At 38.6% G+C, this 13,729-nt stretch overlaps 1 protein-coding gene across 7 annotated transcripts in view; it reads left to right on the forward strand.

Annotated features, from left to right (window-relative positions):
• TENT4B (terminal nucleotidyltransferase 4B) overlaps positions 1-13,391 on the forward strand; it is a 73,766-nt gene extending 60,375 nt beyond the window's left edge. For 2 of the 7 annotated variants that reach the window (XM_070770532.1, XM_070770531.1), the window contains 7 exons: positions 1,327-1,455; positions 2,251-2,464; positions 4,066-4,192; positions 4,300-4,403; positions 4,503-4,690; positions 6,414-6,578; positions 7,703-10,351. In XM_070770532.1, the coding sequence (XP_070626633.1) occupies positions 1,327-1,455; positions 2,251-2,464; positions 4,066-4,192; positions 4,300-4,403; positions 4,503-4,690; positions 6,414-6,578; positions 7,703-7,879 (1,104 nt within the window). In that variant the 3' untranslated portion in view covers positions 7,880-10,351. Of the gene's footprint in view, positions 1-1,326; positions 1,456-2,250; positions 2,465-4,065; positions 4,193-4,299; positions 4,404-4,502; positions 4,691-6,413; positions 6,579-7,702; positions 10,352-13,017 lie in introns of those variants that run through there. The other 5 variants (XM_070770533.1, XM_070770538.1, XM_070770535.1 and 2 more) reach the window with 5 other exon arrangements.
• Positions 13,392-13,729: the final 338 nt, after the last annotated feature.

A 13,729-nucleotide genomic window follows, 5' to 3' on the forward strand; every position in this document is an offset into this window, starting at 1 on the left:
TTTTTAAAAAATTGAGAATAATACACATAATTAAAAAAAAAAACCTATTATAAAAGGGTAGCAAAAAGTGAGTTTACTTTGTCTGCTTAGATCAGCTACATAGGATTTGCCTTCATCAACTTCTTTTCTTTGTTTATCATCTTCTTGAGATTTTTCACTAAAGAAATAGCATACCATATATATGATGTCATACTTTTTTTTTTAAAACTTGCTATTTTGGAGGATTTTTGTGTCAGCAGTCAGGAGTTTCTTGAGTCTTCTCATTGGCCACCCTCGTCAGGATGGGCCATGCCTTGTGCAGGCAGCTCTTCCCGTGTTGCTCCCAGTGTCTTCTGCTCTTACAAAAAGCGCTTGGTGAGCATCTTCCACGTCTGCATCTTTCTTTACACTAATACATTGTAAGAAGATTCCTGGAAATGGAATTTCTGGGTCAGAGGATATATGCAGAGAAAATTCTCTTGGCAGTTTGCTTAATTGTTCTTTAAAGAGACTACATCTATTTCCGAGTTCAACCATAGTGTTTAAAAATGTTTATTTCTCCATATTTTTGTTGTTTCTCACGCTCGCTTACTTTGACATGATTTGCCAAAGTATAAACGCTTTTTTTCCTTAAGGAAGCTGTGCGTGTGCGCTATAAGCGTCAAGGAAAGAATGGCGATTAGTGGCTTCCTTAAGGCTCCTTTCTCCACGTGTGTTGCCGGCTTTGTTCTCGGAGTCCCTACTCCGGGGCCCGACTTGCGGAGAGGACTTACTGAGAATGAGCTTGAGTGAAAGATGGACTCAGGCTGTCCTCCTCTGCCCCCGCGGGTGTGCGCGCCCTTCCTTGTAAGGCACGGAAGGTGGGCTGCGTGTTCACCTGCCCTCGCCGAGGACCGCAGGCAGGGTGACCTGCTCTGGGCTCCGCAGGATCGCCTGGAGGGCCTGGTCTGCCTGTGCTGTTCTACTTACAGAAGTGGTTCTTTAAAATCCCATGGATTGACTGCTTTGAGAGTTGAGACGTCGTCCCCTACCGTTTTTTTTATCTATTTACAATCGAGACTTGTTCAGTAAATCATAAAATGAGTGTCACGCGATAGGTATTGCTAGTGTTCTGTCCCATAGTGAATGCTGGGGTGCTCTCTGTGTTTGGGGTTTTAGATGTGAGGACACAATCCTCAGTTACTTAGAGCTTACTTTTTTATAGTTTGTTTTTAAAGTGCGCAAGTATATATCTTCACCAAAGTTCGTCATGTAAGGACCAGTTTATACTGAGAGACCATTTATGCTGTTAATGTTCCAGCTATTACTGATGTAGGAATTCATTGAAAATGTAATTTTCTTTTCCAGAAATATCCTGTATTGCCATATTTGGTTTTAGTATTGAAACAGTTCTTATTACAGAGGGACCTTAATGAAGTATTTACGGGTGGAATTGGTTCTTATAGTCTCTTTTTAATGGCAGTAAGTTTCCTTCAGGTAAGTAAGTTATACCCTGCTAGTGTACACTAAATGTTTTTTGTTAAATAAATCAGCTGGGAATCATTTTGGAAAAAAATTTTACTCAAGCTCTAATTAGAATACTTCCCTTGGTTACTGACAACTTTTCCCTTTAAACGCTTTAAACCAGGTACCTTTTTTATAATTTAGCAATTAAATATTTTAAAATCCCAAGGAAAGAATTTTTTTTTTTTAATCTCATGTGTTCTAATATTTTTGAGACTTTTCACTACAAATTTTAAAACAAAAAGTATGGTGCAGTTTCCATAGGTGTGCATAGTAACATAAATGCCAAAAATAAGAATGTCTTTCTAAGCAGTTACTATTCTAAGTGGAGACTTACAGTTGAGTCTCACTCGATGTCTGGGTAAGATGTGTTGGAAGTCTTAATATCCTCAGTGAGCGTGCTCATGTGGTACAGCAGTGTTGCCAGCTGCCTGACTCTGCTGGTGAGTCAGAATGACTTCCTTGATGTTGGGCCAAGCCGACTCTCTCAACATCCTGGGCAGCTGTGAAATCCAGCCTCGTAAATTATCCCCCACACCCATGGGCTCCACCTACACCCTTGGGTTCCACCCGCGCCCATGGCGCTTTCGGTTGTCTATAACACAAGTACTGTTACAATTAGTCTGCTCTAACTCTATTATCTGTTGGCTGCTCTGTGAAACTAAAATTATAATAATATTGTTTATAGAAGTTAGAATGTCATTTACTGTCCTCACCTTGAATTCAGAGAAAATCCAATGTAATTTTTTTTTTTTCTTCTCGTTTTAGTTACATCCCAGGGAAGATGCTTGCATCCCCAATACAAACTATGGTGTTCTCTTAATAGAATTTTTTGAATTATATGGACGACACTTCAATTATTTAAAGACTGGCATCCGGATAAAGGATGGTGGTTCCTATGTGGCCAAAGATGAAGTACAGAAAAATATGCTAGACGGCTACAGGCCATCCATGCTTTATATAGAAGATCCTTTACAACCAGGTATTGAATTTAGGTAAATTTATGGACATTCAAGAAGAGGGCATTGGGAATTCCCTGGAGGTCCAGTGGTTAGGACTTTGAGCTTTCACTGGTGAACAGGTTCAGTCGCTGGTTGAGAAACAAAGATCCTGCAAGCCACCCAGCTCAGTCCAAAAAAGGCTTAGTCATTATATTGTACTTTAAACTCTCTTCAGGTGAAAAATTAGGGATTAACTTGTAATTGTAGTCATTCATTTTTCCTCAAGATATTTTATAAGCAAACACATGAACATAAACACACACACCAGAAAAACACATTGTATGCTTGCAAATGAGTGGGGTTAGGAGTAAAATTTATTTGACTCTTAAAAGCAAAGGAGAACAGATATTAGCTCTGTGGGTGGGTTTGTGTGTCTCCAGTTTGATAGCCATTTTAAGTTCTTCTCTCTTTAGTCCTTACTGCTCCTGATTCTAACCAGTTGTCAGCCAGGGATGTAAGTGAGGATTCTGAGACACACTGCATGTTTCAGAGCTCTTGAGAGAGAGGGAACCAAGAGACAGTTTATTTTCCTTTTGGACCCTTCTTCCTTCTTTAATTTTGCATAGTGTGCTTTTTCCAGCTTTATGTTGGCTTGAAAGTGAGTGGAAAATTAATTCCTCCTCTTTTCATGAAGCTCTATGTTGCTTGCTTGTATTCTAATTTTTCTGGACAATATTTTTTCCTGGTATAATTGTGAAATATTTAGATTCTGCATTATTGGACGTCAGTAGAAATGCTTTTAGTCATTAGCTTTAATGTGTTGACTTTGAATATACATACATATATATAATATATATATATAGAGAGAGAGGCTTCCAGGGTGGCGCTAGTGGTAAAGAACCCACCTGCCTATGAAGGAGACTTAAGAGACCCAGGTTCGATCCCTGGGTCAGGAAGATCCCCTGGAAGAGGGCATGACAACCCACTCCAGTATTCTTGCCTGGAAAAATCCTGTGGACAGGGGAGCCTAAAGGGTTACAGTCCACAGGGTCGCAAAGAGTCAGACACGACTGAAGTGACTTAGCACGCATGCACGTATTGACTTTGAAAATAAGTAAGGAAAAAAAGTTAAAAGAATAGTTTCCTAGGAGCCCTTTTCTGGCTGAATGAACCATCTTATAAACAGTAATAGATTATTCATTGAGTAAATGTTCTTTGAAAGCCAGCTCTACGTAAAGGACACAAAGGATTTTTTCAGTAAGATGGTCCTTGCTTTTTAGGAGCTCATTATGTAGTGCAGGAGAGGTTTATAAAGCTAACAAGCAAAAAAATAGGTATTTCTAATTTAGTTTTGTTTTTGTTTCACTCTTAGGAGAAAATAGGCAGTTGCTTCTTTTATTTTCATAACTGTGTAAGGGCTAGTCCCTGTTGGGCCAGAAGACATTCAGGCAATTTATATGCCATAATGACATATTTATGCATGATCTACACGTTTAGAGCCTGGGGAGCTGTGGGGCCAACTAGCGGCTCATATTCTGAGGACAGTGATTGCCCTTGCTCTCCCAGAAGAGGGCTCGTGAACTTTCAGTTCATATTAAGCCACAGTAAATTTTAATATGTTATGTATATATTTCTTTTGAAGGTAATGATGTTGGAAGGAGTTCATATGGGGCCATGCAGGTGAAACAGGCCTTTGATTATGCCTACGTTGTCCTGAGTCATGCTGTATCACCAATAGCAAAGTACTATCCCAACAATGAGACAGAGAGGTAAAAGTTTCACTAAAATCAGCCCATTGCGTCAAAATTGTTTGCGACTTCTTATCTTCGAATTAATGTACCTTCGTTCTTTTTTTTTTTTTTTTTAACACTTGCAGCATATTAGGTAGAATAATTAGAGTAACAGATGAAGTTGCCACATATAGAGATTGGATATCAAAGCAGTGGGGCTTGCAGAATAGGCCCGAGCCTTCATGCAACGGTAAGAGTTTTTCATTGATCGATTGAGTATTAGAGGCTTTTCTGTGTTGTGTGTGCTTAATGGGAAGAAACGTTTTCCAATCTTTTGCCACTCTTTCAGGAAATGGTGTTACCTTGATAGTAGATACTCAGCAGTTAGATAAATGTAATAATAATCTATCTGAAGAAAATGAAGCCCTTGGAAAATGTAGAAGTAAAACTTCGGAATCTATTAGTAAACACTCTTCAAACTCTTCATCAGGTCCAGTGTCTTCCTCTTCAGCCACACAGTCCAGCTCTAGTGATGTTGTAAGTATGAAGACATGGTTTTCTACACCTAGCCCCTAGGGGTTCTATTGCTGGGATAATTCTATCTAGAGAGCCATGGCTAACTCATTTTCTTATTTGTTCCTCAGAAATTTTAATAACTTTAATGATTGTACTTTTTCTCAACATTGTGTTAAAATTTTCAAGCATACAACAGAAAGGGAAAGAATTTTAGTGAACATCCGTATACACTACCACTAGCCTCTGTCATTAACATTATACTGGCTTACACAGAGCTATCCATTCATTTACTAATTCATCTTATTCTTTACCACATTTCAAAGTTGCACAGATGTTAGGATACTTCCTACAAAGTACCCTCCTGTGCTTGTCATTACCCACAGTTCAATGTTTGTCGTTTTTTCTTTGTATATAAAATTAACATGTAAGGAAATCTTAATTATACATTTAACAAATGCTTACACATGTGTAACCCAAAATCCTAACAAGATGTTGACTATTAACATCTCCCCAGATGTTTTCTAGTCAATCCCCAATCTTACCGTCAGAGGTAACCACTGTTAGGATTTTTCTAATACCATCAATTAGTTTTGTCCTTCAAAATTTTATAAAAGTGGGATATAAATATATATACCCCCTCAATCACCATTTATAAATGTACAATTTAAGTGGCTTTTTTTGGGGGGGATATTTATAGTATTGTATAGCCCTCACCACTATCTAATTCCAGGACATTTCCATCACCCCAAAAGAAACCTTTTAGTAGCCCCTAATTTCTTCTCTCCACCATGCCCTGGAAACCCCTAATCTACTTTGTCTCTTATCCTCATAGAATTTTCTAGTATCAGTTATACCTACCTACATTACTTATCCTCATCAGAGTTACTTTTGAGTTTGTTTAAAATTGAAATCTAAAATGGCCTTTATTGACTTTTATAAGTATACATGACAAAAAATAAGCTCAATGTGAAAAAGACAGTTTTTTGTTGTTGACGACCATTTATCATCATGGAGTCATAAATTCTCACATGCGGAATCTGCTTGTGTGCTGTTCTGGTTCCTAGAGCAGAGCCCTGGAGGACAGAGTGCTGAGCTGGCTGTCACAGACACAGGGGCGGAAGCAGAGACGCCATGAGAGGGAGCTCTAGGGACTGAGAGTGTGTGTCTCTGAGCTGCTGGGCAGAGTGCGAGGGCCAGGGCAGACTTGGGGAGAGGAGCAGTCACGGCCCAGGCAGCCCACAGACGGGTGGGGCTCGGCCCGGCGTCTCTGGGAAGTCCGGTCTACTCGGCATGTTTTTTTGGAGGGAGCACTGAGTTGTCATCGCTCTCAGAGAGTGAATCTTGTGAAGTGATTGTTGTGTATTTGGTTGAAGACATTGACTCAGGCACTGCACGTAGGCGCTCACTCTTCACCATGCTCGCTCCACAATACCGTGGTTCCTTTTCTGTAAATAAGAATGCGGATAAGCTTGGACCTCTGGGAGCTCCTTCAAGGCCGATTAACAGGGTCAGGCGTGGTCAGTGGATTTAACAATGAACAGAAACTCTCTGATAAAATAAGCCACTTTAAACCTTTGGAGGAGAACTTAAGCAGTTAATTTTATAAATTCCTCAGTGTGCTTCCTTTAACTCACAGATGTTCAGACTTAGTCCAGAGAGTGCTTAGCTGAAGTTGTTTTCCTTTCTTAATGTTGAACGTCTAAATCATTACTTGTCACGTTATAACTCACGTGACTTGTGTTAGGATTCCGACGCGACACCATGCAAAACCCCGAAACAGCTGCTCTGCCGTCCGTCCACTGGGAACCGGGTAGGGTCGCAGGACGTGTCCTTGGAGTCCTCTCAGACAGGCGGGAAGATGCAGAGCACCCAGACCACTAACACACCCAACAGCACCAACAAGTCCCAGGTGTGTGCAGCTTGTGTTTTTAATTGTCAGTGTTGAGTGTGGAATACCTAGAGTTTTGTACATGCATATACACGTGCACATGTGTATACACACACATTATGGCTTTGAAGAAAGCCCTAGGTTAAAGAACAAATGTATTTTATTCTAAGAGGTTCCAGAGCATGACAGTGCTTCTAGTAACAGGGTGTCCCGATTATCCCATGTAACATAAACCTTTGTGGAAATCTAGCAACTGGTGCTTCTTTATAAGATGTCTGGTCTAGCCAACACCTTACTACAGATATACAACATACAAATATTTGCTTCAAGTTATAAAAAGTTTCAGTTGTACCTGAAGTAAACTCACATGAAATTTTGGCATGACCTCCCTGCTATGTTGCACAATCTGAGAAGAACATATCCTTTTTTATTTTAAAATTCAATACCCAGTTGCAGTCAGCCATGGTCAGCTGATTAGCTTTAGCTTTGACTTAAAAAGGCCACAGAGACACTCTTGTAAGCTTTTTAGGTGCCTAAAATTTTATTCATCTTGAGTAATGAATCAACATGAGGGGAAGAAGCCATTTCATACTGGACTCTGGCCTAAGGCCATCACGCCCTCTCCAGTACATCAGGGACCCTGGGGAAGGCCCCTTGACAGTAGAGATTGACCGTTAAGTCAGTCACCACATGTCTGACTTAACTCACAGAATCCACTTTATCTGTACAGCTTTACACATGTGTGCATGTGCACCAAGCACAGACTCATTTAGAAATGGCCATTGAAGTGACGTGTGATAGCCAGAAAAGAGTGGCTAGCCGTGGTGACCCCTGACCTGGCAACACATCTGCATATCTAATTAACAGCTTCTTCCAGTAATGCCATCTATTATGTGATGTATTGATCGATAGGTTCCTTAAGAAAAACTTAAATTCCATGTACTCTGTTAAGAAGTGGTCTTATGTTTTTTCATATTTCCATTAAAAAATTATGTAAGCCCCAGAGAGTTAACCCCTTAGCATGGTTTTCTGCCTATTAGATAAGTCAGTGTGTTCCTAATTATGAAAACTCCCAAGGGAGGTCTTACAAGCGCTGTGTTGAATCGCAATACTGATGTCTTTCTGACCGCTTTCCTTCTCTGCAGCACGGATCAACAAGGCTCTTTCGTTCTTCCAGCAAAGGCTTCCAAGGTACTACCCAAACAAGCCATGGTTCCTTGATGACAAACAAACAACATCAAGGGAAATCAAATAATCAGTATTACCATGGCAAAAAGAGGAAACACAAGAGGGACGCCCCCCTCTCAGACCTTTGTAGATAGTCGGCGTCGTGCGACGGACTGTCTTCTGTGTGCAATGATCTCACGCGAAGGACAGTTGGATAGGGACTCCTGGGAGACATTCGGGAGCCTTACCCTGTTCAGACGTTGATTTAGCAACTGCGTTTTTTCCCAGCTCGCCACGGAATGGATCATGAAGACTGACAACTGCAAAAACAAAAAGCAAGCAAAAAAGGGGGAAAAAAAAGGCTGCTCATTTGATAAGTCATATGCTATAACAGGGTCATTTTAAGATTTAAAGCTTGAATGTAAAATAAATCTATTTCTCATTGGCTTTATGCAGAGTTATAGGGGATAGTATTCAGTGTGGGTAGGGTGATAGACACAAGAAAATTTCAGAGGATGGGGTGGGGAAGGAAAACACAGGTATCATATAGGAAGTCCAAATTTCAAAGGGGAAAGTGATCTGTGCATGTTTTTTTTTTTTTAATATTTTTGCATATATTTACCATTTTATTGTGTGTATATATAGATGACCATATAGGAAATTGATATTTGTAATAGTGGATTTGTTAATACTTTTTACATAACATTACTGTTTAAATTGTAAACAGATTTTTCTCAGGATTAGTTTGAAAAATAATCTGAATTGTCATCTTAACATCCATCTATAGGGAAGTGATTAGTTCTATTACTCAAATTTGTTTCCTCAGCATTGAAATGACTTAATAGAACCCTCGTGACCTGCTGCAAAAATTTTCCTCTAAAGAAAAGGTTATGGTGGCAAATGACGTTTATTTTATTTTGTAAAAAAAGAAAAAAAAATGTACTATGTACTTTTGTGTAAACACTGAAAAATCTCTAGTCATCTCTAAGAATTAACTTGCAACTGTTTTCTATAGTGCTGTCGTCTTGGGCAGTGGGCAGTTACATGACTTCGTGTTTGTTTCCTTTGCAGTCTTTTTTTTTTTTTTTTTTCTTCCTAATAGGGAAAAAAAAAAAAGGCCACCCGCATCTGGTCCCATTCCTGTTGCAGTGAAACCTCGAGTTCCACAGACTTTGCATGCTGGCTCCTCTAACCCTGTGTGCTGCGTGTGCTTGTTTTTCTCATCTCTTATTCTTTTTTAAATTCATGCTTAACAACTGTGGGAGAGAATAACTGTAAACAGCTTTAATTAAATCATACTTATAAAAAACTATTTTCTTAAACTCCACTTTATGCTTTTGGTATTGTTGATCTTTAAAAATTAAATGGTCTTTGATAATGGATCTATTTTGTATTGCCTTATTAAGACCAAATACTTCTTGTCATCCCATTCTTTATCCTCTCCTTTCATGGAATTGTTATCTTTAATTAAAACTTTTTTAAACATTGGCTTGTTTCAATCATACTGTAAATTTTGGTTGTGGTCAGTTTTGAGTGCAAATGAGATGTATCATTCTGTTATTCATCACGTGTTGAGTTTGAAACTCAGTTGGAAATACTTAATAGAATGTAAGTGGTATTTCTGAAAATGCTTTCTTTCAAGGTGAACGCTTTTATGTTTAGCATCAGTGTCTGTGGCTCTGTTAATTACAGCCATTTCTGAGATGAGATTCTTTTATATATATATATATATATACATATAAAGTACTATTATTGGCTTTTAGGAATTTCTTTTATATACGTTTATGAAATACTGAAGACCAACCAGACCGTTAATGGACACTTAGTGCAACTTTTTATAAAGAAAATAATGCTAAAATAAGACCAAAACTGATGTCATCACTGAAATTAACAGTTTTCAATATGTTCATATTTTAATTCACAATGGAAAAATGTGTTCCAAAACTGGAAATTCATAATGCTTGTGTAAAGCGTGGAAGATTTTAAATGTGATGTTATTTTGACAATGTTTGAAATTTTAGAGTCACATTTTATTCTGATCAGAATTTTTATCAAGATGTTGAGCTTTTGTTTTTTTGAAACTAGTTTGTCATAACATATTGTGCATAATCACAGTATTTATTTTCTAGGATTATTGTGAATGTGTAGACTTATGTTTACTGCTAAGGGAACAATTATTTATAAAACAATATTAAATCCAGTATTAGCTGCCTATTTCAGACACTTAATACTTGCAGAGACCCATGTTACATTTACCACACTGAAGTTTTGTTTTGTTTTGTTTTCAAGAATCACCTTCATTGTTGAAAGTAAATGTACTCTTAGGGTGCAGATATTAGTGTTCCAATAAGCATGTGATTATATTAAGGTGGTGGTAGCGGGAAGATAATCTTGATTCCATTGGGAATCTTAGGTTTTCGTAAATTTATTGGGAAAATAGTTTTTCCTGTACTGCTGACGTTTCTTTTTGGTAAACAGTATCTTTCTAAAAGAAAAGCATGAAGGAGAAATTGAGGTGTGTACATTTCCTCAAATGACCAGCATTGTATTCGTGAATACTGTGTATCTTGCAATGAACAGTGTGGAAGCTGTTCATTTTTCAACCTGAAGTAAAATACTTTCAAGAACTTTTAGTTTGCCTGCTCATTTGTTTTGTACATTTCATCTCTGTATTTGACTCCTGTCTTTTTTTATTTTTTGAGTTTAAATACTTTCTCTAAAGATTTTGTGACTATGTCGGAAACGTGCCATTTAGATACTACAGTCCATCCATATCCATGGGTCATAACCTTCCTGTGCTAGTACTTGTAGAGAGGGACCTTTCAAATTCTGCCTTACTGTGGTGACATTTCTCTGGCGGTCACGTATGTGTACGTGGCTGGTGTGGAAACTCCTTAAAAAGTCATAATAAGCTTATCAATACTGGTTTTTAGAGGCGCTGATGTGTCAAAGAGGGGTCCGTCAGCGCAAAGTCTGAGCGGTTATGCTTTGATGATAAGGGTAAATGCATTTTTTTTCTTCTGAAGGTGCCCAGTTTTTAGTGTCTTGGATTTGTTTGGAGATGCTGCACATGGCTTGCAAATCTAGCTTTGACCTGTGGGGTCTACTGTTGCCTTCCAGTCTTTTAACAGTTGACCATATTATTATATGTTCGTTCTGATTTGAGTGTTTTACTTGGATTTTGAGCCTCTCATTAATATTTAGGTTATCTGCTTTGGCTCCACATATTCCTGGATAAAGTCTTCACAGAGCAACATGTGGTAGGGAGAGCATGTTAATAGTCTTTTTTTTTTTTCTGCTGGAGTCTCATATCTCCATGTGTTTTCTTTTTGTTCCCTTCCCCATGTTACCGTGTGTGTACACTGTATTTCCCTTAACCTATGGACTACTGTTTGGGGACTCTGAGCTGTAGGTGAGTCACAAGAGAGTATGACGGCTCTGAGCTACAGGACTGTATTACTGGACATGTATTCATTGCAAAGACCTCTCTAGTGACGAGGATGTAATTTCTTAGGTTGCTCTGTAGAAATCCCTGGGAATCACCATCATAGGGTATTGTTAATAAGTTTTGCTGATGTTTTTATTGTTCATGGCATACCTTCCCAATTTTAACATTGATCTGAAGCTTGAAACCAGTCAGTTCCTTGAGTTAAACCACATGCTGTTGAGTTCTTAAGAGTTTCAGTCACTAACTCTAGATTGTTGATAGGAAATTAGTTGCTTGTCAGTTAACTTTTCAAACATTAAATGGTAAAGTATAAAAAGAGATACCCCCAGTTTTGCTGTGATAAGTATTTAAATGTCAAATAAATAATCAGAAGAGTGCATGCTTATCTATCAGTTCTTACTCTCATTAACTGTTTGAGTTAGTGGAAAGCCACATTCTCATATGGTATTTTGTGAGCAGCGTATTCAATAAATGACTGTTAAACCTGAGTGGGCAAGTTATATTTCTTAGTTATGGTTTATCCTGATGGTCATCAGTGACGTAGTTCATGTGGTGAAATGTGTAGAGAATGATGTAGTACTGAAGTGAGAGCAGAGATACATGTGAGCAGTTCCTTGGAAAGGCTGCTGATCTGTTGGCTATCCAGAGTGAAATATTTAAGGAGAATTTTTGGCTAATAAACTGCTACCCTGCTAATGTTTGTTGTACTTGTGTCAGGTTGGGTTTTTTTTTCCCCTGAGTATTTGGCTTTACATTTTCTACTTGAGTGTGTGCCTTACTAAATTTAAGTTTAGCCCAGTCCACATTCTGCTCGCCTGAAGGAGGTAACACTTCAGAAAGCAGCTGAACCAGAGCGACAGAGATAGCGCATCCTCTTTGACGACTGAAAACGTGAGGTGCTTCCTGGATTTTCTGAGAGAAACGTTAGCCATGTCAGTAGGAACAGATGCTAACAGGGAAATCAGGTGTTCTCTTATTCCGTGTATTTCAGCGAACATGTTGATTGGTACTCGCACATGGTACTCGCACATCATCTTATGTTTTGCGTTTTAATTTAAGTCCTTTTGGTTCCACACAGTCGTGGCTTCATTGCAGCAGCTTCTCCGTGTCCTGATTACAGGGAAGGTCTGCACCACGGAAGCAGTCTGGGAGAATTTGTTAGAAGTGTTGTTTTTTCTTAAAGATGCTTTTGGTAACAAGAGATTATGAAACAAGCTGGTCCTTACGCACTGCTGGGGTGTGTGGGAGGGGAGATGAAAGAGGCCCAGGAGAAGCACACTCTAAAACCAGTAACTAGGTGAAATTCAGTCCTTGTCTCATGGATTAGTCCACCATCCCTTCTAAAGAGAATGAGATTTGTGGGTATCAGCCACGTTCTTGGAGTTTCAGTTTATCTTCACCTTTCCGCTTGGGTTCTGTGCAATTCATAGCTGTTTCTAAATCATTTCATACTACTTTTATATTTGGTTGCAGTTTATGTTGTGTGTTTCTTTGTCCCTAAACATAATCTCTATTAAAATTTAAGATCACCTCTCTCTGGTTTTTACATGCTGAAATTTCCAAAGTCAAGTCTTTTGAAAGTCCTGTAATTATGAAACATTTCAAAGACTTGTTATAAATATCAGAGTCTTCACACTATACTCAGGACTAAAAAGCACCATCTCGTCAACGTGGTGTTAAAGATGAGAAGTTAGGTGGCAGCTAGTGTAGTTTCTAGATATGAAATGTGAAAGACTGTTGAGATAAACCTTTTTTAGTGGAACATACATAGAAACATGTATTTAGCAGTTTGATGAACCTATGTTTATTTTTAATAACCTTTTATTTATTTCCTTCTTTGATTAGCATTGCCTTCTGTGTTAAGAAATGCGGATTCCTGTGAGGTGCTGGAGGTTTGAATCATCTTGTCTAGTTACCGCTGCAGAGGCACTAAGGAATTTACCAGAAAATGAGATTTGATACAAATGATTTATGAAATCTCGACATTTCCTGAGGTCTTATCACTGGGCACCAGTTAACAATGCTATGAGTGAATTGCACATCTGGAAGCTTTTTTCTTTTTTAAGCTAACGACGACTTCTTCAAAGATGTGAATTGTTTGCCTTAAAAATTTTATAAATTGCATTTCTACACACATCTGCCCCCAGTGCTTACCATTGGGTTTATTATTCACAATCTGCAATTCAATAAAGGCTTTGTGCTTTGATTTATCTTCAAAACCTCTGGTATGAGCCTTTATGTAAGACTTGAATAGTTACTGTAAAAAATTACTTTGTAATTCTAAGGACAGCCCAGTTTGCACTGCTAAGAGGTTGTCTTGTATATGTACAGATAGTATTTCTGTGGGTTTTCATTTTTTTTAATGCCAGCAGAGGAGTGGTAGAAGCTTGAAGATGCTTTTCTTTTTCCCTCTTGCCCATGTCCTAGCTTCCCCGATGGCTCAGCAGGTAAAGAATCCACCTGCAATGCAGGAGATGTAGTTTCAACCCCTGGGTCGGGAAGATCCCCCGGAGGAGGAAATGGCAGCCCACTCCAATATTCTTGCCTGAAACATCCC

Source organism: Bos indicus, chromosome 18 (assembly GCF_029378745.1).
Source record: "Bos indicus isolate NIAB-ARS_2022 breed Sahiwal x Tharparkar chromosome 18, NIAB-ARS_B.indTharparkar_mat_pri_1.0, whole genome shotgun sequence".
NCBI classification, from domain to species: domain Eukaryota; kingdom Metazoa; phylum Chordata; class Mammalia; order Artiodactyla; family Bovidae; genus Bos; species Bos indicus.